This window comes from Caenorhabditis briggsae (assembly GCF_000004555.2).
Source record: "Caenorhabditis briggsae complete genome, chrII, whole genome shotgun sequence".
NCBI classification, from domain to species: domain Eukaryota; kingdom Metazoa; phylum Nematoda; class Chromadorea; order Rhabditida; family Rhabditidae; genus Caenorhabditis; species Caenorhabditis briggsae.
The window spans coordinates 16,252,659-16,279,602 of record NC_013486.2 but is presented as its reverse complement, the minus strand read 5'-3'; the positions used below and the strand labels follow the sequence as shown (position 1 = coordinate 16,279,602).

The 26,944-nt window shown below is 41.1% G+C and overlaps 10 protein-coding genes across 10 annotated transcripts in view; 8 read left to right on the top strand and 2 right to left on the bottom strand.

Annotated features, from left to right (window-relative positions):
- Positions 1 to 1,109: 1,109 nt before the first annotated feature.
- Positions 1,110 to 6,221, top strand: CBG07060 (the record flags this gene model as incomplete). The annotated part of the gene is made up of 3 exons (XM_002632148.1): positions 1,110 to 1,166; positions 5,606 to 5,716; positions 5,913 to 6,221. The coding sequence occupies 3 exons, from the start codon at positions 1,110 to 1,112 to the stop codon at positions 6,219 to 6,221; spliced, it is 477 nt and encodes a 158-aa protein (XP_002632194.1).
- Positions 6,222 to 6,450: 229 nt separating this feature from the next.
- On the bottom strand, positions 6,451 to 8,517 carry CBG07061 (the record flags this gene model as incomplete). The annotated part of the gene is made up of 6 exons (XM_045243210.1): positions 6,451 to 6,717; positions 6,760 to 6,952; positions 6,998 to 7,310; positions 7,381 to 7,673; positions 7,716 to 8,213; positions 8,261 to 8,517. 6 exons carry the CDS (start codon positions 8,515 to 8,517, stop codon positions 6,451 to 6,453), a joined length of 1,821 nt encoding a protein of 606 aa, XP_045093403.1.
- A 268-nt stretch (positions 8,518 to 8,785) lies between these two features.
- CBG07062 lies at positions 8,786 to 11,388 on the top strand (the record flags this gene model as incomplete). Its single annotated transcript, XM_045243209.1, has 6 exons — positions 8,786 to 8,976; positions 9,022 to 9,133; positions 9,185 to 9,460; positions 10,015 to 10,999; positions 11,026 to 11,066; positions 11,113 to 11,388. The coding sequence occupies 6 exons, from the start codon at positions 8,786 to 8,788 to the stop codon at positions 11,386 to 11,388; spliced, it is 1,881 nt and encodes a 626-aa protein (XP_045093402.1).
- A 237-nt stretch (positions 11,389 to 11,625) lies between these two features.
- Positions 11,626 to 14,153, bottom strand: Cbr-prp-21 (the record flags this gene model as incomplete). The annotated part of the gene is made up of 3 exons (XM_045243208.1): positions 11,626 to 13,300; positions 13,711 to 13,999; positions 14,048 to 14,153. The coding sequence occupies 3 exons, from the start codon at positions 14,151 to 14,153 to the stop codon at positions 11,626 to 11,628; spliced, it is 2,070 nt and encodes a 689-aa protein (XP_045093401.1).
- Positions 14,154 to 14,610: 457 nt separating this feature from the next.
- On the top strand, positions 14,611 to 16,183 carry CBG07064 (the record flags this gene model as incomplete). The annotated part of the gene is made up of 4 exons (XM_002632152.1): positions 14,611 to 14,853; positions 14,902 to 15,254; positions 15,300 to 15,911; positions 15,958 to 16,183. The coding sequence occupies 4 exons, from the start codon at positions 14,611 to 14,613 to the stop codon at positions 16,181 to 16,183; spliced, it is 1,434 nt and encodes a 477-aa protein (XP_002632198.1).
- A 987-nt stretch (positions 16,184 to 17,170) lies between these two features.
- Cbr-nol-1 lies at positions 17,171 to 19,348 on the top strand (the record flags this gene model as incomplete). The annotated part of the gene is made up of 4 exons (XM_045243207.1): positions 17,171 to 17,504; positions 17,555 to 19,021; positions 19,066 to 19,169; positions 19,217 to 19,348. The coding sequence occupies 4 exons, from the start codon at positions 17,171 to 17,173 to the stop codon at positions 19,346 to 19,348; spliced, it is 2,037 nt and encodes a 678-aa protein (XP_045093400.1).
- Positions 19,349 to 19,626: 278 nt separating this feature from the next.
- On the top strand, positions 19,627 to 20,132 carry Cbr-tomm-22 (the record flags this gene model as incomplete). The annotated part of the gene is made up of 2 exons (XM_002632154.1): positions 19,627 to 19,785; positions 19,962 to 20,132. The coding sequence occupies 2 exons, from the start codon at positions 19,627 to 19,629 to the stop codon at positions 20,130 to 20,132; spliced, it is 330 nt and encodes a 109-aa protein (XP_002632200.1).
- Positions 20,133 to 20,397: 265 nt separating this feature from the next.
- Cbr-nfyb-1 lies at positions 20,398 to 23,708 on the top strand (the record flags this gene model as incomplete). Its single annotated transcript, XM_002632155.1, has 7 exons — positions 20,398 to 20,644; positions 20,754 to 20,915; positions 21,895 to 22,095; positions 22,200 to 22,360; positions 22,568 to 22,754; positions 22,898 to 22,977; positions 23,151 to 23,708. The coding sequence occupies 7 exons, from the start codon at positions 20,398 to 20,400 to the stop codon at positions 23,706 to 23,708; spliced, it is 1,596 nt and encodes a 531-aa protein (XP_002632201.1).
- Positions 23,709 to 25,537: 1,829 nt separating this feature from the next.
- CBG07069 lies at positions 25,538 to 26,250 on the top strand (the record flags this gene model as incomplete). The annotated part of the gene is made up of 4 exons (XM_002632156.1): positions 25,538 to 25,651; positions 25,696 to 25,793; positions 25,840 to 26,035; positions 26,080 to 26,250. The coding sequence occupies 4 exons, from the start codon at positions 25,538 to 25,540 to the stop codon at positions 26,248 to 26,250; spliced, it is 579 nt and encodes a 192-aa protein (XP_002632202.1).
- A 150-nt stretch (positions 26,251 to 26,400) lies between these two features.
- Positions 26,401 to 26,944, top strand: part of CBG07070 — a gene marked incomplete at both ends in the record, with an annotated part of 2,234 nt that continues 1,690 nt past the window's right edge. Inside the window, one exon of the mRNA XM_002632157.1 lies at positions 26,401 to 26,533. Within this exon, the coding sequence (XP_002632203.1) occupies positions 26,401 to 26,533 (133 nt within the window). The remainder of the gene's footprint in view (positions 26,534 to 26,944) is intronic.

The following is a 26,944-nucleotide window of genomic DNA, read 5'->3' as shown; positions in this document are numbered from 1 at the left end:
GCCCATCACGCCTATATCAATTAATTCAATTCCGGTAACATGCCGCAGTATGGGCTTGAACCGACCAACTTGACGAAAAGCATGTTTTGTCATTCAAACACATTTTTCGACATGTTATCGGACCGGAATCCGGCTCAAATGATATAGGCGGGATGGGCCCTGTCGAGCTCTATCATTTGGTACCAAAATTGTCTGCATATCTCGTTCTGGGGACAAGTTATCAGCCGGCCCTCCATCTGCCCGGGCCGGCCTGCTTGCATATTGAAAATGTAAAAGATAATAAAACAAGTTAATCATTTAAGAAAAAGTTTTATTTAACATTTTTTGAGACCTCTTCCAGATTGTCAGGAATTTTCAATCCAATTGTTTTGAACAATATATCTCTATGATATTAAACCAAATTACTTTTTTACTATGAGTCTGATTAGTTTTTTTCTTTGTCATTGTTTTGTTCAATTCTCAAGAATTGGCAAGTGTAACCCAAAGAGACCAAACCAGATGTTCATAGTACCACAGTTCAAACTTTGAGAAAAAAGTTTGAATTTCAAAATTTTTGAAATTTCGATTTTCAGAATCTTTCGGAAGATTTTAGCATGGCCATCTTTCATGGTTTGAAAAAATGCTCAAAAAATCATAAAAGAGAAAAAGTGTAAAAAATTGAAGCAGTGAACCAGAAAAGTAATGAATTCATGCAAATTTTTGTTGCAATTTGAAATATTACTTTTTTCAGAACTACAAAATTTTAGGTTCCAAAGAAGGAGAGCCAAACTGTCAAGTTTGAGCTCAACTATCTCAATTCATATGGAAGATATCAAAAATTGGTAAACTGGAGAAATGTTTATTATAATATTTTTAACAAAATGTTTTTTTCAGTTGACAACTTTTTTTATATCTTTGACAGAAACCGAGAAAAATTGGCTCAAAGTTAAAAGTTGAGGGACCCTTCTATTACAGGTCATTAAATTACAGTTTTACGGAGCTTTGTTTGGGACAAGATTTTCCCAAAATGGCTCAATCTTTTTCAGTTTTTCAACAAAAAGTTGTCAATACCACAAAATTTGATATTCTAGAAGATGTTACTTCTATTGGAACAAAACATTTTTCCCAAAATGACTCAGTCCTTCTCAAAACAATACAACAATGGAACAACTCTCTTCTCACCCAAAGTAAAAAAGAGTTTCAAAAACTGTTACCGATGTTTCATCAATCTGTTTTTTGTCACTATTCAATAAGTGTCGTCGTAACCAGCATTCTGAAAAAGTGTGTGTGTGTGTTTGTGATAAAAAGTCTGTGATGTACAAAACCACAAAAACATGCCTTCTCTTATCTAAGCGTGCCCCATAGAGGAAAAAATTCTGTGTTTCGAGCTAAAACAAGAACGACACGACAGATCGAAAAGTGTGACTTGTCTTTAAAGCACTTTTTGGGGTGTAGCCAGTTTTTCAAATTGATTTCTATAATAGACCATAGAATTAGATTTTGCATATTCGAGAGCGTTGGAGCCTAGAATGGGTCCACTCGTAATAAAGTTTTAAAAATCAAAAAAATTGGTTGACTACAAATGAAATGGCTTTTTGAAATCGCAAAAAATTGTTTACTGTCAATTTCAAGACAGAAGAAATTAGTCAACTAGAACTATCGATTGCCGTTTTTGCTCTATTAGAATCTCACCTATAATGACAATTATCCTGGTAATTATCTATAATTACCTCACTGTAATAAACATAAATTGAATAACAATGTGCACCGTGTATTTGCAGTCCTTGTCCACCTAATACATGCACTTTGAGATCAATTATCTCTGCTCATTTGAGAGATATCAAAAATTTGTTAACTGATGAAAAATTGATAATGTTATGATAAATATTTTATCGGTTTATAGATTTTTGAAAGCTCTTATAGGAATCGAGTAAATGAGCTCTAAGTGGGAGTCTATTAGAACAATAATGGTAATTATTTTCGAAATGCAGACCCCAGAACTTTACGAACTAGTACTAAAACTTCTAGGATATAATCATCCAAAACTATTGCGATTTCACAATAGACCACGAACTTTGCACAATCCGAAAATTTTCTTATCAGTTGGAGTGTGGTCGAATAAGTTCAGTGTTCATCAAAATCAAACCTCAAATCATGAAAAACAAGGAGCAATGTGACTTTTCAAAATTATAGATCAATGTGGGGAATAGCATGGCCGGTACTCTTTGGGATAATAGAATCACACCTTCAACTTTGAGCTCAATTACCTCGATTCCTGTGAAAGATATCAGAAAGTGATCAACTAACAAAATGTTTATCATAATATCACAAACATTTTATTAGTTATCAAAATATTGATATATTTTTTGGCTTTGCTTTTTTCTTGAGAATTCATAAAAAGGAAATCGTGTCCTAAAAAGACTGAAGTATAGATTCAAAATCAATTTAAAACAAAAAAGTTCACTGTATTCGAATCTCTCGGAAATCAAATTCTGACCTTTTCAAGAAATGAAAGTTCCAAAATATCCTAAACGGGTCTCCAAAAAAATCACATGATAAAAAATATGAGAAAAGGTGAATGGCACGGATATATACAAGAGTCAAAAATGTGCTCATTGTGCTCTCGGAGAGAGCACCCTCCCAGTGGCATATATTGGAGCACACACTTTTTTCTGTGCTCCGGGGGAGCACAGTTTGTTTGCACCGCGCACTCTCTGAGAACAGACGGGAGTTTTACTGTCTTATTTCGAAAAAATTTAGGGAGTAGTCAAATAAAAAGATTGACTTGTTACCAGAAGTTTTTGAAGAGAGACGATGGTAAATAGTGAGCTGGTTTTGGCGTTGAACTATTTACACTATTTTTAGATTTTTGAGAGAGACGATGGGTGTCCAAAAAAAGGAACATGAAAATCTTGGATACAGAAATCAAATTTCATTAAAACAATTAAAAATTTTAAGATTGATCTGGAAACTTTTAAATCAAATTAGTAAAAGTTAACCTTCATTTTTGCAGTGACCGACTTTTGAAAGAAGCTGAATTTCCAGTTAGGCTTCTTCTAAGCTGTATATCTCTTCTGAAGGAAAATTTGCCAGAAAGTAGTCAACTACAAAAATGAAGATCTAGCTTTGCTTAATTCATACTGATATTTTCAAACAAACAAAATGAGTGCTAGTTGCTTTTGTAGTTCATCAAACTTGACATTTTTTAGAATTAAATTATGAAGCTCATGAACTTTGAATAAGAATTGCAAGAAAACCGCTGACGAAATCCAATTTTTCAAACGTTATCCGTATTCTTGATTAGTTAAAAACATTTTAAAACTAAAAACTGACTATTCCGGTTTTTTTCCTGATCCACCCATACCTTTGAAAGTCGCTGTTCTTAGATCGTTCATAACTTGGCTCATTTTACACCCTAGAAGCTGAAATTAGTCTCAAACGTAATCATTTTCAGCCTTTTATCCATTTCTGTCAAAAAACCCAGAAAATATCTAAACTCTAAAAAATCGTGCTTTTTCTCTGAAAACGCATTTCCTCTGTTCGCCTCTCCCCAGTTTGAAGAGAAAAAAGTGGGCGGAGTCTCCTACACACACAAAATATAGTGGCCGGCGCGAACCCGGGAAGTGTCGGCTGCTTCTGGTGGAACGCGCGCTTGGCTCTATCTGTTTCGTTCATGAACTGTTCCGCAGCGGAAAATTGAGGGAAATTGCCGAAAATTGATAGACAGACACTTTGAAATGCGAGGAATCCGAAAATCTACTTTTCAAGATGCAAAACATCCGAGAAAATCTGTAGAGAGCAGGAGAAAACATTGGGTTCTAGATTTCGAAGTTAATACCAAAAAGTCGTAAAGAAACAGTAGAAACAATAGACATTCGAATCTGGAAATTGATTACCGAACTGTGTAATAAAACCCCAAGTTGCGGTTATAAATGTCAATACTCATTTTTTAAACCAAGAATCTTTTTTTTCCAGAACATTATCGTAGTTTTATCAATGACGATTCAGCTTTTCAAAGTCAAATCGACTGAAGTGTTCAAAAAATCACTTGACTCATACTTTTAATACATTAACCTTTTCAGATGGTCTCAAAAATTACTATTGCTTTTTTTCCAGATCACACTATGAACTTTTATAGTTCTCTTCCCAAATTTCACATTCTCACAATTTCATCGATTTCGAAACCGCAAACAATTTTATTTTATCAGTGCTAAAACCACAGGAAATTGATAAGAACACAAACAGACTGGTTTCCGTTTGGGGAAAAAAAAGAAAACACATGTTTTATGCAAAGGAGTTTATGCTCAACTGTTTTTGTGATAAAGGGACCAAACATTGAAATTCATCTAAATACCGTCAACACTCTAATATAAGGGCAAGGCGAGCCTGAGGAAGGGAAGGGCCATCTAAAAGGTGCTCATAGAGCGGTCGAATGATATTGGCAATTCAAGTGAGAAAGGCGGGGACAATGGCAGGCAGCCCTTTGCATACTTGCGACCGGGCCTTCACGGGATCTGCCATATATTTTTTAGAATCAATACTTTCGGACCAACAGAATCAGATATTATAGAACTCGGCGAGTGCTACAAAATGAAATTATTTAGAGAACTGTGTCTTGTCTATGAACAAAGTTACAGACGAAAAACCAAGGCGCGGCCTTTTTATGACCTGTAACTTTTTTCATAGACCAGACACAGTTCTGGAAATAGTATCATTTTGTAGAGCTTTTGTAGAACTCGTTTTAAGTTCCATCATGTTCAATTTAGTTGATTTTAAAATATTGTAACTATGGCAAGGCCCGCCAAGGGCCCGGGGCAAATGCTCGCTCGCAAGTGTGGTCCTTTGGAGAGGCTCCATGCACCATCCCCACGGAGGTGAGTTCTGACTATTTACCGGACTCCTAGCCCTTTTATTAGGATCAGGTGTTCTGTGCCATTGAAGGCAGTCAATCGGCAATCAACCGAAGTCGTTGCCTAGAGACCCGCCTTGTTCCTCGCGGACTAGTCAACCATCCACTTTGAGCTCAATTATCTCGTTTGCTGTAAAAGATATCAAAAAGTGATCAACTGACGAAATGTTTATTATGATTTGAAATACCGTAAAACCTCTAATAGAACGACACCCGGAACGTCCACTTTGAGCCTATATATCTCACTTCTTTTGAAAGGTATCAAAAAGTGGTTAACTAGTAAAATGTTTATCAGGATATCAGCAACATTTTACTTGTTAGCCACTTTTTGATATCTTTTTCAGAAAATGAGATATATAGGCTCAAAGTGGACGATCCGGGTGTCGTTCTATTAGAGGTTTTACGGTATGTTTTGATAGTTCGCCACTTTTTGATATCTTTTACAGGAACCGAGATATATAGGCTCAAAGTTGAAGGTCAGGGATGGCGGGCTATTAGAGTGGTACAAAATGTTTTTTTCAACATTTCAGAATAGGTCGGGGTATTTAAAATTTGAAATATCTTTTTTTGTTTGAAAATCGCGTAATTTGCGAAAAGTGTTATTTTACAACTATCCAGTTCATTCTCATTTACTGGTGTGAAGATCGACGCAACTTTTCAAAATGGTCAGATTTCTAAAAATTGTGTTTTCCAGGTCAAATTTTCTGTATTTTCCAGGCGGACAGCAATTCGACTCGCACCGCCATTCCAAAGACTGAAACTATAAAATCTGAAGGAAGTAGATCGTTGAAAACAGCCCGTTCTGGAGGGAACTCCACTGGTTTGAAGGTACTAAGGTCCCACGACTACCGTAACCATTTTTTTTTTAATTTTCTCGGTTTTCCTGCGTTTTCATTCAATTTTTTTTGGATTAAAAACGAAGAAAAAACCGGAAAACAAATTATTTTGGTTACGGTAGTCTTTGTTGTGGAATCTCCGGCCACGGCCACCTCTTCCATGGCTCCGATTTTGACCCCTTTTTCAGGATGTCGTTGATATCCTCTGGTCCGCTCTAATGTTCATGCTCATGATCATCGTTCGCGCACTCCACTCGGCATTCGAGTTTCTATCCGATGCTTTCGTCAAAATCTACCGTATCCTTCTGTTCTGCTACCGTAAACCGCATCATGCCAAGGAGCTAATCGTGTCGACAATCCACATCATCAAAGTGTCTTATGATGCAGAGATTTGGACTTGGACCGATATGTGGCAGATCTTTAAGTCGCATCTGATTGCTCCGATGACACGTGCACCACCACCACCAACTTCTCAGAAGTCGGTCAAGACCAAATGAGGCGATATTCAGTGAACTTACAAAGAGAATGAAATGTCTATCAGTTTTTTTTCTTTGCTCCTTTTTTGAATTGTCTAAAAAAATCATTCTTTATTTGACGACACACTATGCATTTGTAGGTCGGTCGGCTTGACCGAATAAAAGTTTTAGTTTGAAAACAAAGAAGAATCAGATGATCATAAAAGTTAATTAAGAAAAGTAAAAAATTTAAACAAAATAAACGTTTCAATTATTCCTTTTTGGTCCATTTGACACAATCTTCATGCACCGTGACCGTATTCCAGTTTGTCGATCGATCAGTCCAATCGGACATTCCCTGTCCCGTATGTCGATCGGCGACCTGGACTTGTACGGTTTTCTCGTCGCGACAGAGCTGCGCGGCACGAATGAATTTGGTTAGCATTTTGGAGCAATGCGGTAGAATGGGTCCTTTATCCATTTCCAGCACGTACTCTGAGCACTTCGAGCCCGCTTTTGAGATGATTTGGGACGTTTTCTGAAAGTTACAATTAGCATACGCTTTTAGCCTTGAGCTCACATTCAAACTCAACAGCTGCCCATACAAAAACGGTGAGCTCGCTATCAAAGTAGGCGGGATTTTTGTGTAGGGGCCTGTCTTCTCATGAACAATATCTGATGTCATCAAGGTGTTGTAGAGAGATTGCACAGCGGGACCTTTCACAAGAAGACAGGAAATGCCGTCGCGTTCGGAGAGCTGGGTGGAGAGTTGCCTGAAAATCATGGGCATATAGTGAAAAACTCTATTAAAAGAGCACCTCCTCGCATTGCCAACACCTTTGACTTGTCGCGGAGACACGCCCACTTCTTTCAGCCAGTCCGCATTGGCTTTCGTCGGACTATCATTCTCATCCTCCTCACTTTGATCACTATCTCTTTTCAAATCCTTCTTATCATCCCCCAGAATCCACGAATCCACTGGTGGCAGTGATGGCAAGGTTTCTCCCAGCCTCGAATTCTCTCTAGAATCCGTAAGCAGACAGTCCATAGTGTTCGTGTTGGGACCAAATAGGCACACACTACTGCTCCGTTTCATGCTCGTTTTCGCTCCAATCACTTCATAATCGACGCCTGAAAATTGGAAAAAAAATTTTTTGGAATAGAGCGCGCTTGCCAGTGACAAGTTGTCACCCTTAAATACCTTGTTTCCTCAAGTGCTCTCTTGTCGATGACGTGGTATGTGATACCAGTGCCACTAGCTCCTGTCCTCTTCCAAAACATGATTGTGATGTCTCATCAGGTCCACCAAACACATCTACGTCTTCTGAATTTTCTGGCTTCTTAGTAAATAACACATTGAAGACAGCGGATGCCACGTAGAAGTGATCCCTCTCGCCTTTCTTATAAGACATGAAAAGTTGCTCATAGCACTCGACCCACTGGGTGAACATGGTGTCCGTACAAAGAGGTGGGAGAGGTACCCGTGCCACGTTTCTGAATTATGATGTTTGGTTCGTAAAATACTTCAACTCTTACTTCAACTCCGAAGTGATTCTTGGGTACAACGTCATTCCGGGCACTACTGGAAATTGATAATAGAGCGCAGAAGCTTCGAGGAGAGCTAGCACAGACGATGGTGAGTACACTGAGGGGTCCTCTTGTCCAGAAATATACATTCGATTATGGTATTTCACTGCGTCATATCGCTCTATCGCTGGTATCCGCACTGCGACGATCCCCGTGGATTTCCGAGTATTCATCCAGGGAAATGGGAATTTCGAGACTAATCGGAGCTTTCCACCGATCCGATTATCAACTGGGATATCTGGAGAAGATTCCAATTCAACCACAGGAAGAGATCCGGACGACGACGAGGCGGGAAGGAGTTGTGAGAAGTCGACTGCGTGGAATTCTTGGAGCAAAGTCGGATCGAAACTTTTCACCCTGGCAAAGTGTGGAGTCTTTCGCTTCCTTGGCGACGTTCTCAACGCTTTCATCGGCGATTTCGTCTTCGTTTTTTGCGATTCCGCAACTCTAGAAATATTTTTTCAGTTAAATTCTTCATATATTTCAATGCAAACTTCAAATAATTGGCTCCAAACGAATCCTGCGCATCTTCTGTTTCATCACAGAACGTCACTTGGTTCCGCCGCTTCTTTTGAGGAGATCCTACTCTGAACGGGTTATTTGTGGGCACCGGGCAGCTCTCTGTGTTCACATCAAGGCCTTCAAATGATACAGGAGCAGGAGCCGCCGGTAAAGTCACATTTCTACTGCTTGTCGACTTTCGCTTCAGATGGTTTTTAATCCGATCTCTGGGATTGTACGGCTCACTCATGGAGGCTGAAATTTTGTAATTTTTGTGAAATTTTTGAGAAAATTCGCTGATCAATAAATTTTGAAATTATCAACTGTTCGCGCAAATTCAAAATTAGCCATAGAGCAGCACTTCCGCTTGATGACGTCACTACCAGAATGGCGCCTTCAAACTTAGCTGACCCATATCCGCGCCTTGGCGCATTCCTCGTTTTTCTATTTTTTCGCAAATTTCCTCTTGAATTTTTGCTATCAAAGACAATGAAATTCTTATTTTTAAGGTAATAAAAATGTCGCCAGATGATCAAGTGAAGAAAAAGAAAAAGTCGGTGAAGTTCGCAGAAGAAGCGCCGCCAAAAACCGTTGAGAAGCCGAAGAAAGTTAAAGGGACCAAGAAAATCGAAGTTTCTGTGGATTTAGGCGCTAAAGATGTGGTTAAAGGAAGAAAAAGGAAATATAAGATGAAGAAAAGTCAGGCAGAGTGAGTTTCTGAAAAATTTTAAGATGCCAATCACACAATTTTCAGAAAAAGACAAAAGCTGATGGAGAGTTTAGTAGGACCACAGGTTGATGAAATGGATTTTGAACCAGAGCACAAAACATTCGCAGATTTTGGATTGGATGAGAGAATTTTAAAGGTACGAATTTTTCAAATATTCCATGATAAATAACCAAAGTTTTGATTCTAGAGCATTGGAGAACTCGGTTGGGAAAAATGTACCCAAGTTCAAGAGTCACTCATCTCACTGGCACTCGAAAACAAAAATATTATGGGAAGAGCTCGTACTGGATCTGGAAAAACTGGCGCCTTCTTGATCCCTCTTGTCCAGAAACTCATCGCCGAATCCAAAACGAATGACGGATCTGTTGGACCATCCGCGGTGGTGATTGCACCAACCAAAGAACTCATTACACAGGTCTACACGCTTTTTGTGAAGCTTTCCCAGGCCCTTCCGTTTTTGCAGGTATCAATTTTTTATATTTTAAAGGGGGACTCCGACCAAAAATTTTTATTGCATTAAAATGTGTTAAAATTTATCTATTTTTCAAATATTATTGCGAAAAAATTCAAAGAAAATCCGAAATCCCCGAAAAACAGTGTTGAAAAGGAAGAAAATTCAAAAAAAGGTGCCGCCGGGGGACGAGAATTTTCAGTGAGAAACCTAGGCCACGGCACCTGACAGCCTTTTTTCAAGTTGCCGACAGTGGTTTTTTACGTTTTTTACCTGCCGGACATGAAATTGAAAAAAAATCCGGAAAATTTGCCGCATAGGAAAGGCGCCCGCTGCCGTGGCCTAGGTTTCTCACTGAAAATCCTCGTCCCCCGGCGGCACCTTTTTTCGAATTTTCTTCCTTTTCAACGGCGTTTTATGGGAATTTCGGATTTTTTTTTGAATTTTTTCGCAAATAATATTCGGGAAAATAGATANTTTTTAACACATTTTTTATNCAATAAAAATTTTTTTGGTCGGAGTAGCCCTTTAACCTGAGAATCGCCCTCTATCTTCTAAACTTCCAGGCAATCAACCTGTGTGACATCAATGAGGAAGAGAGCTCTGTCTGGCTTGAAGACCGGTCCCATGTAGTCGTGACAACACCAGGCAAGCTCTTAAGAATGTGTGGATTACGTCCTGAGTACTGCTCAATAGTCAGCTATTTGGTTATGGATGAAGCTGATTTATTGCTCTCGTTTGGTTATGAAGAAGAAATGATCAAAATCCGCAGTAAACTCCCACCAACCTATCAATGTGTCTTGACCTCTGCCACCTTGAAAGATGACATGACCACTCTGAAAAAGCTCTTTATGACCGGACCAGTTATCACTATCAAGCTCACAGAAGGAGACCTCCCGAATTCTGACCAACTCACCCAATACCAGCTGACATGTGGATCCGATGAAGAACGATTCGCTATTCTTGTGGCGATGTTCAAATTGAAGCTGATTGTTGGAAGATCTATTCTATTCGTGAATTCTATCGATAGGTGCTACAAACTGATGCTCATTCTCCGTGTCTTCGGTCTCAAGTCCTGTATTCTCAACTCCGCGATGCCAGCTAACTCTCGTTGCCACGTCATCAATCAGTTCAACGAGGGAAGCTATCAAATTGTGATTGCGTCCGATGTCTTTGATGCAGATGGATCCAAGTTGAAGGAGGAGTTGAAGGATGCTACAGAGGAATCAACAGAAGGAAAGAAGGACAAAAAAGAGAAAAAAGGTGGAAAGAAGTTGGACAAAGAATCCGGAGTCTCCAGGGGAATCGATTTCCATCACGTTTCCAATGTAGTCAACTTCGATTTCCCCGAAACCACCGATGCCTACATTCATCGTGTCGGAAGAACCGCTCGTGGTTTCAACAAAGGAACTGCTCTCTCCTTCTGTACGCCACAAGAACGACAGCATCTGGAGACGATTCAAGAAGAGATCAATCAGCAAATGGGACGAAAAGTGCTCCAACCCTACGAGTTTCGTATCAAAGAATTGGATACATTTCTGCTGAGAACTCGTGAAGCACTCAGCAAGTTACTAAAGGAGTCATCAAGAAGGCTCGACTGAAGGAGATTCGTCAGGAGGTTTCGTAGTTTGTAGTTTTCACCGAATTATTTGTCCTTTTTCCAGCTCATGCGCTCTGCCAACCTCCAAACGTTCTTCGCCAAAAACGAACGGGAGAAGCTTCTGATGCAAACTGATTGCCATCCAGTCATGCTGAAAATCAACTCCCCAGCCATCGCCGACGTCACCTCCTACATGGTTCCAGAAGCGCTACGTGGCATGGACTTCTCCGCTCCAGGCAACAAGAACCGTCGCTACAATATGGGACAGAAGCATCGCCAAAAGCTGAAGCACAAGTTCCAGAAGAAAGGAAAGGATCCACTGAAGACGTTCAAGATCTGATTTGTTTTTTGTTTTCTTTTTGTTATCGTTAATTTTTATCCTTATTGTTACTTTTTCCCCCACTAAATTCTTGTTGTTTTTTGTTTCCGAAGTAAAATTAAGAATCTAAAGAAAATACGATTTTCATAAAAAGTTAGGCATTCACTGCTTGGGATTTCAATTTAAATTGAAAATTTATAGATACGATTATCTTAAAATAAGTTAGAAATTCACAAAATTGTCTCCTTCTCATCCTCCCTATTTCTTCTTTCCTCCCCGCTCCTTGACCTGGAGAATGATAAGAGATCGATTGTGTAGATTGTAGTAGGCGCTGCTCAGATTGTCTTTCACAAAGAATCCATCGCTCATCAGTTTTTGTTTTCCAATCGCCATTGAATATCGATCTTGGATTTGCTGCTTCAATTCGGAGAGCTGAAAAACTTTAGTTAGTTTGCTGATGCCATATCCCCCCATCTCCCAACTCACCGGCGCTGTAACCTGCACGTTAAACATCACAATCGATCCATCCATTCCATTCTCCGGAGATTGTGGCAGCTGAACCATCACCTCAATCGATCCATTAACCTTCTTAAGCCACTCCTCTTCAGGCTCCAAGTCCTCTTCAGTACGAGCCCGTTTTGCTGGTGGTCCACTTCCGAAATCCATTGGTCGTGGTGCTCCAGGCATTCCCATCGGTGGTGCTGGTGCTCCAGGCCATTGTCCTCCTGGCATCTGTCCCGGGATACTTCCGATTCCTTGTGTGATGGTGACACTTCCTTGGGTGGTCTGATGATGTGGCATTTGGTGTTGTTGCTGTCCGATTTTCTCCTTGTTCGGGTCGGCGACAAAACCGTGTTGACGATGGATCTCATTGATTTGTTGGTCTGAAAATTTGCAGATTTTTTTTGAACCTGACCTAGTTTCAGTCTTACCAATAGTGACCTGATTCTGAACAGCTCGCGTAATCATATCTCTTGACTCTTCAGTTCCATCCCAAATTAGCTTATTCTGCCCTTGCTGACCTCCTTCCTCCTCGCCCAACTTCTTTCCAATCATCGTTTGTTCTCCACCGACACCGAAGATATCAGTACGACGTTCGGCGAACTGTCCGAGGTTTCTAGAGATATCAGCACCCAAAGCAAGCACCGGCTCCTCTGCGGATCTCTCACCAACATAACGATCCCTGTCTTCTTTGTACTGCGAATCGACCGTGTTGTATCTAACATGCTCATCCAGCTTTCCGGATGGCAGCTTCTCTCCAGTCAACGGAGAAACAAACCAGCTTTCCTTCGACGGCCGTTGCTGCGTCTTCTGATTCTTCTTTGGATCGTAGTCCCTCACAATCACATCCTTCTGCTTTGTAGGTGGCAGTGGAGCAGTGAACGATGGTGCCTCTGCTGGTGGAGCTGCTTCAGCCTCATCTTCAGAATCACTCTCCTCCATATCCATTTCTTGCATCTCAGCGGCAGCCTTCTGCATCTCGTTTCTAGCTTCCAATAGGATTCTGGCACCGACATCTTTTGGAGTACAAAGAGGTGGTAGTTGAGAGGAGTCTCCCGGCTGGAAGTCCACTGTCTGAACTACCACAAAATCGTGCCAATCGATTTGCGCATAAGCCATTCGCTCCTTCTCGGCTTCTGCTTCCTCACGATCCTTGAGTCCCTTCTGATGCTTCTCCCAGGAGACTCGATAGTTGATATCATCCAGAAGTTTTTTCTTATTCTTCGCTTCTGCTTCTAGTTGCTCCACAATGTTTGTCGATGGGACAAGAACTCGTTGGTATTGATCTACGAGCTTTGTGAAGTATTGGAAGTTACAATGAGCTGGTTTCAAGAAGTCGAATTGGTAGTTTCTGGCCTCTCTGGTCATTAGCTGGGTTAAAAATTGACGGCCATTTCGGGCAACAAACAAGGCGACAAGGCGGATGAGATCCCTGAAAGAAACATAAAATTTCTATTAGAAGAACAATGTTTTTCGGGGAAAATGTTGTTTTTCTACTTAAAATTCTTGAAAATTATTTTATAACGATACAAAAACACCTATATTTTAATAAAAACAAAAAGCAACAACAGAAAATCAATTCTTCCGTTGGTTTTTTAAATTTGACTTCATAAGACTTCCATCTGCGGACACATTGACTAGAAACGCATAAATTTTCTGCAATTTATCAAAGGGGAACTTCAATTAGAGGGGGTACTTCAAATAGAGGGGCCCTTCAATTAGAGGGGCACTTCTATTTTTCGTGAGGCCTCTAGGGAGGCACTTCAATTAGAGGGGCCCTTCAATTTCAGGGGCCCTTCTAATACAGGTTTTACGGTAAGCTGAAAATAACAAAGCACTTACAAATCATAAGCGTTGATCGTAGATGGATCAGCAGAGAAATCAAAAGCAAGTGGTGGAGCCGTTGGAATGAATTCAGCCTTCTTGACATGCGAAACCACCGCTGGTGGCGGTTTCGGGGCCTCCACTCGTCCCTCCGAAAAATCATAAACCATTTTCTTATAGTAGGCATGGTATGGATCGGTGATGGAGAGAAAGTTAAACTTTGGATTTTTCGCCTCCTTCTCGCGAATTTTATTTTCAAAATCCACACCGTTTTTGGCGACGAATCGGGCTGTTTTGTCCACGATAGCTGAAAAATTTAAGTTAAAACTTTATTTACTTTTTTTGAGGGGTTTACTTCGAATATCCGGCGGTGGATAAATCAATCCGATAATTGTTTTTCCGGAGAGTGATGGCTCATTGTTCATCGAGTCCTCCTCACGGTTTGAGACTTTTGACGCCATCATCGTCTGCAAAAAAGTTGGTAATAGAATCGAAAAAAACTAACTGAAACGACAAAAATCTTTGAAGAAAGCGAAGAGAAAATCAAATATCCGATTTCGAAAAATGTATTGAAATTTTCTAGGCCACCTTAAAAGTTCGGCCACCAGCGAAATTCGCGAAATGTAAAATTTGGTTTTCTCATTTAGTATTGTTAACAAAATCAATTATATTTCGGTTTAATAAAATATTTTAAACCTGAACATAATAAAAACAAACATTTTTAACTTGTTCCAAGTTTGACTACCTCTTTAAACAATAGCTGGCCGAGTTTTTTCCACTAACCACAAAGTCGCGCTCCATTGCGGAAATTGCAGAAAAAAAAATTATATTTGCAAAATTTTGCATTTTTTTCCTTTCAAATTTTTATTTTTCATCAGAAAAGCCTTCAATAAATCTCTTTCAAAATTCCAGGTGAAAATGACCGAGGAAGAGTCAACCTCCCCACAGATCTCTGTCAGCTTCGTCTCCGAAGACGCCAACGAACTCGGCGGCTCCGGAATCTTGGTTCCTGTGGATATTTCAACGAATCAGTTGCAAATTCTTTGTAATCAGTTGCTTGGAAGCAGCGATGACCCAGTGCCAATTTCTTTCTTCACACAAGATGGCTCGGAAATCGTGGATAATATTCGGAAGTCACTCAAGGAAATTGATTTTGAAACGGTAAGCGGTCCTGAAACTATCCCATAACTGAGGAAATTGTTTTTTCAGACCCTAAAATTAGTTTATCAACCTCAAGCAGTGTTCCGTGTGCGTCCAGTCACCAGATGTTCCGCCAGTATTCCAGGACACGGAGAACCAGTCATCTCCGCTCAATTCAGTCCCGATGGTCGTGGTCTAGCTTCCGGATCCGGTGACCAAACAATGCGAATCTGGGATATCGAGCTGGAACTTCCATTGCATACGTGCAAAGCTCATAAAAATTGGGTTCTATCTATCGCCTGGTCGCCAGATGCCACGAAGATTGCATCAGCTTGCAAGAACGGAGAAATTTGTATTTGGGATGCTAAAACTGGACAGCAAGTTGGGAAAACCCTCAAAAGACATAAACAGTGGATCACAAGGTTTGAGATATACATTAACTTGACTGAAAATTTACCTTTTTTCAGCCTTGCCTGGCAACCAATGCACAGAGACGCCACGTGTCGCCTGCTAGCTTCATCCGGAAAAGATGGCAACATTTTCATCTGGGACACAGTCAAAGGCACAGTTGTTAGATGTTTGAGTGGTCACACTGCATCTGTAACTTGCTTGCGATGGGGTGGAGAAGGTCTCATTTATTCTGGATCCCAAGATCGTACTGTCAAGATGTGGAGAGCTGACGATGGAGTGATGTGCAGGAATATGACTGGCCACGCCCACTGGATTAATACGCTGGCACTGAATACGGATTATGCACTGCGAACGTCGTGTTTTGAGCCTAGCAAGAGATGTATCAAGCCGGAAACTGTGGAAGACTGTCAAAAGGTGGCCCAACAACGCTACGATGCAGCCATTAAGATCGCTGGAGGAGAAAGACTTGTTTCAGGATCCGACGACTTTACTCTATTCATGTGGAATCCAAAAGAAACGAAGCAATCAATTAATAGAATGACTGGGCATATGCAGCTTGTTAACCAGGTGGTATTCTCTCCTGATACGCGTTACATTGCATCGGCGTCATTCGATAAGTCGGTGAAGCTATGGTGTGGAAGGACCGGAAAGTATATTGCTTCGTTCAGGTAATCGCTGTATCTGAATATGCTCTTCAAAAATTAAATCTTTCAGAGGTCATGTTGGCCCAGTCTACCAAGTTGCCTGGTCTGCTGACAGTCGTCTTCTGGTATCTGGATCCGCTGATTCGACACTCAAAGTTTTCGAGCTCAAAACCAAGAGCTTGTACTATGACCTGCCGGGACATGGAGACGAAGTGTTCACCGTTGACTGGAGTCCAGAAGGAACGAAAGTTGTTAGTGGCGGAAAGGATAAGGTGCTCAAACTGTGGAGACAATAATTGACTGATTTTTTGATCATTTTTGTTACTGCTATTCGTTTTGTTATCTTTCTTTGTTAAAGTTTTCATAAAATTGTTTTGTAATTTTGAAGGGAAACAGCTATTTTCAGGTGGCGAAAATTTTTTTCGCATCAGATAACCCAGATTCTCCGACAAAAATCTATTGAAATTTTCAGTCGTTTCCAGTCAAATTCCTAAATATTACATCATTTAGCGATTTTTTCAATTTTTTCAGATTCCCACACCATTCATAACCGTATTTCAGTAGTTTCCAATTTTTCTTTTTTTTTTTGGATCAAAAAAAAAAAGAAATCTCGATTTTCAGTTATGTTTAGCAACTTTTCTAAATATTTCTTTTTTTTTTTTGATCCAAAAAAAAAGAAATATCGATTTTCAGTCATTTTTAGCAACTTTTCTAGAGGTGGAAACCTTCATTTTTACTCATTTTCAGCTGAAAAAGTTGTACTAATTTTCAGCTGAAAAAGTTGTACAGAATGGCCGACATCGAGAAAAAAATCAACGAAACAACGGAAAAATCAAAAAGTCCCGCCGCAGATCAAAAAAATCCACTGAAAATGATTTTTTTTTTCGATGGCCTATCTTTAGCGAGGACGAGAAACCCGGCGACCCTCTGCACTTGCGCTCCTCCGGACTCAACGAAAATTCTGATTTTTTTTTGCGTTTTTATTTAGGCGATCGATTTATGTTGAATTTCGCCGATTTCTGTCAATTTTTTGGTTTTTTCAAGCAAAGAAATGAATTTGACATCAAATTTTGACCCAGATATCGATAAAAAATTATAGGGAATCTTGTAGAAATCGTTGAAAACTTTAAGTAATAGGAGTGGAAAGAAGTATAAAGGATTTTCATCGAGCTTTTAATGTTCATAACCCAAATTTTCAGTGCTTTAATCTCGAATCTGGTCTCTCTGAATTTTATCTTCTCAATGATCCAAAGGGAAAATGACGCAATTATTTTTTCAGGGAAATGGCTATCCAAAAGAAGAAGAAGGTAGCAGCAGCCGTCGCTGCCCCGGAAGAGCCGAAGAAAGCTGTTAAAAGACCTGTGGAAGCTTCAGCTCCGACTCCAAAGAAGAAAAAGAAGGTGGTAGCGAAGAATGGCGGTGACGTGTCAGCTAAAAAGAAGAAGGTGGTGAAGAAAGTGAAGAAAGTGACAGAAGAAGAGGAAGATCCAGTGGAGAAAGAGGTCTCGAAGCTTCAGTTGCTAGATGATGATGATGAGGAAGGTCTTGATCGATTGGATTTCACTCAACAAGAGGGAAGTGATGACGACGATTTGAGAGATGATTATTCTGATGATGGTAGGTCAACCTGGTTAAAATATATGAATCTATTTTGAAATTAATTTCAGACGATGATGACCTTCCAATTGAAAAGAAGTCAGCTGCTCTCGACAAGAAGAAGGAGAAGATTTTGAAGGAAGGAGAAGAGGAACTCCAACTCAACATCGCCAACCAAGCAACCTTCGAACTTCCTTCGGTGGAGGAAATTGAGAATGAGATGAAATCTGTGCCAAACTTGGAAATCATCAAACAACGTATCTCCGATGTTATCCAAGTTCTCGGAGACTTCAAGAACCGCCGTGATCCAGCGAAATCCCGTACCCAGTATGTCGAAGTGCTGAAGAAAGACCTGTGCTCTCAATACGGCTATAACGACTACCTAATGGGCAAGTTCATGGATTTGTTCCCAAATGGAGCAGAGCTTCTTGAGTTCTTAGAGGCTAACGATAACCCAAGACCAGTCACCATTAGAGCCAACTCTTTGAAAGTCAAGCGTCGTGATCTCGCCAAAAACTTGATCAATCGTGGAATGAACGTTGACCCAGCTGCCGAATGGACCAAGGTCGGACTCGTTGTGTACGACTCGCAAGTTCCAGTTGGAGCCACTCCGGAATACCTCGCTGGTCATTACATGATCCAAGGTCTCAACTCTCTTCTCCCAGTTATGGCCCTTGCGCCACAACCTGGAGATCGTGTGCTGGATATGTGTTCCGCTCCAGGAGGAAAGACATCACATATTGCCGCTTTGATGAAAAACAGCGGAACTTTGTTCGCTAATGACGCTAGTTTTGATCGTTGCCGTGCTATCATCGGTAACCTTCACCGTCTCGGAGTTAACAATGCAGTGGTGTGTAACTTGGGAGGAGAGGAGTTCTCGAAGATTAAGCCAAATGGATTCGACCGTATTCTTCTCGACGCACCTTGCTCTGGAACCGGAGTTATTTGGAAGGATCAGTCTGTAAAGACTTCTAAAGATTCTCAGGATGTTCAAAGACGTCACACTGTGCAAAGACAACTGATTCTGTCTGCATTGGACTCTTTGGATGCCAACTCCCCTAACGGAGGATACCTAGTCTATTCCACTTGCTCTGTGCTTGTTGAGGAGAACGAAGCCGTCGTTAACTTCCTTCTCGAACGCCGCCACTGCGAACTCGTGCCAACCGGCCTCGCTATCGGAGTCGACGGCTACACTCGTTTCCGTGACTACCGCTTCCACCCATCACTCTCAATGACCAAACGCTACTATCCTCATGTTCACAACATTGACGGCTTCTATGTTGCTAAAATCAAGAAGCTCTCTAACGCAAAAATGTCGAAGCAGGCAGTGCTGGAAATGGAGAAGGAGAAGGCGTCGGTAAAGTCGCAGAAAAAGAAGCAAGCCGCTGAGGAAGCTGAGAATTCCGAAGAAGAGTCAGGAGACGAGGAGGTGGCACAGAATGGAAATGCTAATGGAAAAGCTGAAGCTGGAAAGAAGAAGAATAAGAAGAAGGGAGGAGACGATTCGGACGATGATGAAGATGTAGAAACAGCGCCAAGTAAGAGAATCCAATATAGAAAATGTTAAGTATAACTTTTGCAGTGAAAAACATCGGATCCGGTGCCCGTGCGAATAAGAAACGCCGTAATCAGAAAAAGGCTGCTGCTAAACAAGCCGCTGTGAAAGAAGACGATGGATTCAACACGGTGAGCTCTTTCAGTAGTTATTCTATAAAACTGATTGTATTTTTCAGGTTGGAAATGTCAAACGCGCCAAGAAACCCACACAATTCAAATCAAAAGTGCCGAAACGTGCCGCCGCCCGAACTGGAGCCAAATCTGTCAAGAATCGACGAAAGAAGATGTTGGCGAAGCAGCAGGCATAGATACTTCTTCTATAATATCCCTTTTTCTTGAGTTATCTTGTTGTTTTACACTTGTTTTTCGTTATTCTTTTCCCCTTTATTGGATTCCACACCCTCTAAACTATCGTTATCATTATTATTATACCCTTGTTGATTTTTGTTTTGAATTTTTTCTGAACTGTTTTCATCTGACTTTTTTTGAGGTTTTTCCACTGGTCCCATCTACCAGAATTTTATTTCAATGTTATTTTTTCTAAATATATTTTCCGAACCGAATAGAATTTCAGAATCTAAAGACAATGTCAGCGATTCGCGACGAGTGGGACGAGATTCCGGATTCGGAACTTCATGAGACGCTTCTCGAGAGGGTCGAGGGTCTCGGAGAGATGTTCCCGGACGCACTTCGTTCGTTAGTTCACTCCACAGTCTCCTGGTCTACTTGGGGTGTGAAAGGAGTTGTGAGTAGAAGCTTTGAATTTAACTGGAAGTCTAGAACGGGATTATTCAGCTAGGTAAAAACCCTAGTACTTGACCTATTCTGCTTATTCAGAGAACAAGCAAAATAGGTAAAATACCAGGTTTCTTATCTAGCTGTAAATCACAATTTTCCCAAGTAAGCCAATTTCTATTTCAGTTCTCACTGACGAAAAGCACAGTGTGGGTGGTATCAACGACGTCGCTCATCGCCTTCCTTCCATACATCATCGAGAAGGAGCGAAGTGACTTGGAGAAGACCCAAGTCGCCCAACAACGTCAGATGCTTCTCGGACCATCGGCCGCCATTCAACAAGCCAAGACTGCTTAATCCTCCCCCCATTTCTCCAATTCCCAATGATCGTTCATCTGTAGTTCCTTTTAGCTTTTACCTCTTCTTTTTCTTCTTATGTGTTAGATTTCCATTAATATACATATTCAAAAATCATACAAAAGTGTTTCTTCAGAACAAGCAGTTTAGGGGTTTCGTCGACCTAGAATCTACCTAATTGCATGCCCATCTCCCCCGTTGATTTTCCGCATGTATCCTTCACACCCACACAAAGACACGTTGCAAGCTCTTAGATTCCAGAAAGATGGCTTCTCCGGAACCAACTCTTCAGATCTCAGAAGATCCACCACCGCCCGTACTAGAGCAGGAAGAGGAGGTCACTGAACAGGGGAAGGCTGAAAACGAAGAAGATCATCTTGAAGGCACGTCTTCTCAAAACGTGATGGCTAGCGATCGCTTGGCTGCTCCAGCTCCAGTTCGTAGTCCGCCAGAGAGGATGGTAGATCCAAAAGATAAGCCCGTGTTGGATCAGGAGAGATATCTGCCCATTGGTAAGGGAGATAAGACACATCGAAGCTATTTTAAAAAATACAGAAATCTAGAAGGCTTTATTTTCTTCTATATAAAGGTCTTTTCAGTACTAAAAGTGTCCGTTTCCAGCCAACGTTACTCGTCTGATGAAGGGACAAATGGATCCGCAAGCGAAGCTGGCGAAGGACGCGAAGGAGTGTGTGCAGGAGTGTGTATCAGAGTTTATCACCTTCGTCGCTTCTGAAGCCGCCGAGATTTGTAATCAGCAGAAGAGGAAGACGATTATGGCAGGTAGATAGAAAAAAATAGACCAAAATAACTTCGGCTTGTGACCAAGACTAGAAATGTATTTTTAAATGCTGAAAACCAACAAAAAACCAGCTAGGAATAGCCTTGAAATCAATCAAAAAGTACTAATTTCGAACCGAGAATGACTGAATTCTATGCGTTCCACAGGGTTCGAAGTTCGAGGTATGCTGTGGTATGCTGTTGTGCTCTAATGAGAAGGTGACGTGGCGAAGTTTGAGGTGGGGAATCAACTGTCGAGAAATTTGATGTTAACAGATCTAAAACGTTCCTTCGTCACTTTCTCAATAAAGCGCAACAGCGTACCACAGCAGCAGGCCCTGATACTGAAAATTTGGCTGACGAAATATCAGCAGTGAAAAAAAAGGGAACTGATCTTGGATTTTAGTAAAAAAAATCAATTTTCAATTAATAAAGCCCCTCTTCTCCTGTGAGGACAGGAAATAGAGGAAATACAGTATGTTCTCAGGGGAAACTATCAAGAGAACTTCAAATTCCAAGTTTAATAGCTCCTTTTCGAGATTTTACCGAAACTCAGATGAACATTATTCAAAAAAATTTATTTGTATAGAAAAGCTAAATAGCGCAACCATACATGTCAAGAATTCCTGAAATTAGAGTTGACGAGCAAAGAAACGTTTTCTGTGTTACTTAGTTTTCTAACTCGTCAACCGATACCATTAGATTCCTATCATGATTTTACATATAATACGAGCAAGTTGCGAGCTAGATCGTCAAAATGGAGCCGTGTATAAAAAATTGACGAGCATCTTCCAAGCGGATCCAGGAATTCAAAACATGTATGAGCGCAACAACAGTCCCCGCTTAAGTTGTTCTTCAATTTTTCGAAAAGTAACAAAAAATATCAGTAGGTGTTCACCAATTGTATCGGGGACTGCCACAGCACTTCGAACCCCGTGGTTGGCTTCCTTCAATTATCTGCAACTGCATCATCCATTTCCAGACGACCTCCTTACCGCAATGGAATCTCTCGGCTTTGATAATTTCGCTGAGCCAATGCGAATCTTCCTTCAGAAGTACCGCCAAGTGCACCGAATCACCGGCCCCTACCACGTCCACCATCCCAACTACAAGCGACCTCCTCAGTTCGAGAATGATCCACCAGTGCCGCCTCTCTTCTTCGAGACGCCAAATGGGAGAAGATGTAGGTTTTTATCATTAGTCTGGTACAGATATATCGGAGCTTTGGAAGGAAAATGCCGGTGTTCGCGGCCGATGGTCTCAACACGAATCAGCAAATTTATTCAGGCACCGAAACGAAATATGTGATCAATGGTACAGAGGTCATAAAGGACGCTCCATTCGACAACGAATGGAACGAGGAGACTGGAAATCACGGTGGAGATCTTCTTCAGAGGGAACTGGCTAATGAGAATGGTCAAGAGATGGAAGAAGTCATTCATTATGAGGTAAGAGGGGCAGGTCTCTAACTTCTGTGGTATGCTGTTGCGCTTCAATGAGAAAGTGACGTGGCAAAGTTCTTAGCTTAACAATTCTAAGAATTCTGAATTTTTAACGACCTAAAACTTTGCAACGTCACTTTCTGAACGAAGCGCAAGAGCATACCTGCTAGATGGATCTTTATAATGTCTAGGAAAAACCTACAGTATTTGCAGCGTAACGGTGATGAAATGGAAGAAGGATCTTCGGAACCAATATTAGGAGAAACAATAACAATCACAATGGACCAATTCACCGACGACGATGATGTCAATCAGCCAGGAGCCATTGCTTTAGAACAGCAACAACAAATGCAAATCTACTACGATCCGCAATCCAAACGACATTATGCTGCCAAAGAGAGTTAGTGTACCTTTTAATAGCTTACACGACAATTAAGCGCTTCGAAATCGAACGCAATTATTAGCTATTTAGGATTTTATGACTGATACTGTAGTTTCATAGCTGAGCAATTAGCTTTTCATTTCAAAAAATCCACGTTTCAGCACCGAATGGAATGGAACTCTATCCACTGGTCATTCAGGACAAGCCTCTTCATTTGGAGAATGTGGAGACTGGGGATAATGTGAGTTTGGAGAGATGCATGGTTCGAATGGCTAGGGGTGCTGTTGCGCTCTATTGAAAAAGTAACATGGCAAAGTTTTTTATCATTCAAGCGCAACAGCATACCAGTTAGAACTATGAAAGCTGTGTGCCACGTGGTATTCTAGCAGAAAAAGATCTAGACACATTTTTCAGCAATTCATGATGAGCATAGAAGACGACTCCAACGAAGGGACAATTGTTCAGTTCGGCGAGCCGTTGACGCCTGATGTGGAGCCAGTCCAGCAGCAAGTGAATCATCAGCAACGACACCATCCTCATCAATCCCGCCAATCCTCCTCCAGCCAACGAAACCACGCCAAACGACGAAGAGTAATAGCAGAGGACTATCAAGAACAGCTGCCCGAAGACTCAACGGTACAACAGATGGCTCACGAAGAAAAGCTGCGAAGGATCAAGCAGAGAGAGCGCGATGAATTCGAAGCGCGGCGTCAGCAACAAATTAGGCATGAACAGGAAGAAGCTCTCCGACGGCAACGACAAGCGGCAACGCCGAGGAGTCGAGCAGCCCATGTAAGAATGCAACGGATTGAGGAGGATCACGATGATGATGAGGTGCCGCCCATTAACCAAACAGAGAAAGCGGTGCCAGTGCCATCGCCACGTGTCAGAGCACCGGCTCCCGTGCCACCTCATCGTATGATGGGTGTCGGCCCGAAGAGAACTCCACCGAAAAGGAAAAGGAATTCGTAGAAGAATTTCGGAACTGAAATTTCGAATATTTCAAAAAATTACACAATATTAGGCTGTATTTTCACTATTTCTTCCACAAATTTTGCCGTTTTAGGTCATTTAAACGCATTCTCAATTTGAAAAAAAACTGGTTTTGTATTATTGAAATACTTTCTTCCATTATTCTTCTACTATTTAATAATTTATTTTTGTACATAATTCGTTGTTTTCCCTTTTGTTTTTTGAATTTCTTAATTGTGCCTTTTATCTCCCTTTTCAATGCCAAAATCTCCCATAATGTTTTCTGAAAACTTTAAATATCCGCTCGATTCGTCAATAGCCACAGAATTCGAATTACTGTGGCATGCTGTTGCGCTTTATTGAGAAGATGACGTGGCAAGATTTAGACTCGGTAAAATCCGAATTTCTCGCAATTAGTGGTGGTTTTCCACCTCAAAACTTTGCCACGTCACAATTCTCATTGAAGCGCAACAACATACCACAGCAGTTCGAACCCTGTGAATGGCAAAGGATACATTTTCCAATTTGAATCATTTGGAAAATTTCATTTTCTAGAAAGTTGTGGCTATCTCTTAATTTTCAGTATTAATTGTCCTGCCTTTTTTTTACACTCTCACCTCCGAAAAGCTCTGGACCTGCATTCATTATTCTGCTCTGCCTCTTATTTCAAAAATTTGTATTTATTATTATTATTTTCCCCCCTTGCCACCACCTCTGGCTCCGCCCCCTTCTTCGCTTTACTCCCTACACCACACCCCATTCTCATTTAACTGCCACGTCTTCTTAAAGAGATTGATTCCCCCGAAAAAAGCAGCGATGTCTTTGCTGTCTTTGAGGAGGATGAAGATAGGAAGAAGAAGTAGGTGGAAATGGCTGCTATTTATTTCTTCACTCTTCCACTCCGCGAGCCGCCCATTTCTCGCCCCATTCATTTTCCTTTCCTCCGCCGCTCCATCTCATTGTCCGTATATAGAAGGATAGAGCTGTCCGTATGGACTCCAGCACCACCCATCTTCCTTTCTCCATTCTTTTAGCTCCTTGAAGACGTGGCAATTTTATCTTGATCTCTCTCTCTCTCTCTCTCTCTCTCTCCATCGTTACTCTCAGAATCCTTGAAAAATTTTGTATCCTACCACAAGGAAATGATAGTAAACAAAAACAGAATAAAATCGTTTTGTATCCTTAATTCTAATAACGGAAAAATAAAGCTATCGGTTGTTGACACCACTTTATCTCTATCTATTCCCATTGGAGTTTGATGCGATACACTGACTGGCACATATTCTGTATAACGGGGCTATAGTTGGTTCTCTTGGTTCTGCTTGGCACAATGTTCGTTCCTATCACCTAGTCGCCACACCACTGAGTCCTCGTCTCTGTTTTTCACAAATTCTGACTTGTCCGTCAAGCATCTCAGTCCATCCTGATTGTGAGTCTGTAGATCTGTAAATCCAGATGTCCCAGAATCTCGATTTCCGTCTGTCTGTGGCTCTGTATGTCACATTGTCCGCCGAGGCATCTGTCTGATTCAAGTCAACTGTCAAGGCTATAATACCTTAACATCTGTCTGCATATCTGTTCATCCGGATGTCCACGTGGTCTCAGTCTCCAAATCTCGTGGTCTCAGAATCTCATTCTCCACGAGAGTACCTTACCTAATCACCACTCTATGTGATTCTTGATCTGAAAGTCCTGGAGAAGAGAGGAATAGACACCAAGAACTTCTGAAGCGCACTGAGCTGACTAACTTCACTTCTGTTCGTCTGTACGTAGCATTGCTACAGTAGCTACAGTACCAATCAGACATCCAACTCCTTCAATTCTTCCAGATGTACATATCCGCTATCTTCCATTCTGGATGCCCCACGAGCAGTTTGGCCGCAGAGCCTATCAACTTTGACAGAATATTTTGTAGTTCTTGTCACCAAAAAGCGAGCCCCAGGGTACGGTAGCTTCCATCCATTTGATCTAGTTCAGAATTTTCCAGAATCCCAACTGGACAATCAATCGATTGCCTTGTCCAATAGTAGAAGATCATCCGAGTTGTTCCGTTGTGATAAAACCGTCGGATGGGCATTTTAGAAGGTATCGCGATTCTGGTTCTCTTAGAATCCACATGGAATTTTTTCAGCTATAAATTTGGAGATGACCTCCATATTGGTATCGCTGACTCTCGTGGAGCTGTCCACTCCTTCTGGACACAAGGGATAGAGACTCAGGATTCCACGTGGCAAGATTCTTTGATTCTAGTCAGCTTGAACTCTTGTAGCTATCTAGATAAGTCCTTGAAGATTTTCAAAGAGACTGACACTAGATTTTGCAAAACGGTAGGTCAACTGTGCCAACAACTGACTTAACTTGAAGATTCCAGAAGTATTCGGATGATACGTGGAATTGCTTTGATTTCGTGCTAGAATTTTTGAGATTCATCGCCTTCCGGGACTACTCGAAGTTGGATTTTTCGAGAGAATTCACAACGAAAAAGTTGCAAGCAGTTGTGAAATACTTTACACTTTTTGAGAAGCTAAAAGCGCAAAATTGAATGAAGATTCTAATTTTTTGATTTGGCAGAAATTTTATCCTTGGCTTACTTCCAGACTTTTTACCTTTATCTTTCTTGATTCTCTTTTCCAAAAAATTCTTTCAAACCTGTCATTCAGGTCTCCCCCTTGCTGAAGAAAAAGTAAAAAAAATGGCTGATCATTTGGAAGAGATGGATGAGAAGGTTGACGCCAACCGCATCATGGACCAAGCAGACTTCTTGGCCAACCAGTTCGAGAAGTTCACTCACGATTTTCGTGAGAAAGGAGAGCCAGCATGCTGTGGTACGTTTAGCACCAGAGGGACTAACTTTTGCGAGTTGAATTATCTAGGCCATCAACTTTTTGACCTAGTAATGGCCTGATATTTACCTGATGCTTTTTCTAGATAATTTACCATAGTGGCCTAGAAAAATCGTGTTTAAAAAGTGAGGCCACCATGTCAGCTGACCTAGAGAACAGGGTGAATAACATGTCATTTCTAGGTCACTTTAACATGGTGGCCGAACTTTTTCATGTTGAGTTTTCTAGGCCGCCAACTTTTTTGACCTAGAAATCGTCTGATATTCACCTGGTTTTATTTCTAGATCACTTTAACATGGTGGCCTAACTTTTGCAAGTTGAGTTTTTTAGGCCACCAACTTTTTTGGACTAGAAATGGTCTGATATTCATCTGGTGTGTTGGTGAGACCGTTT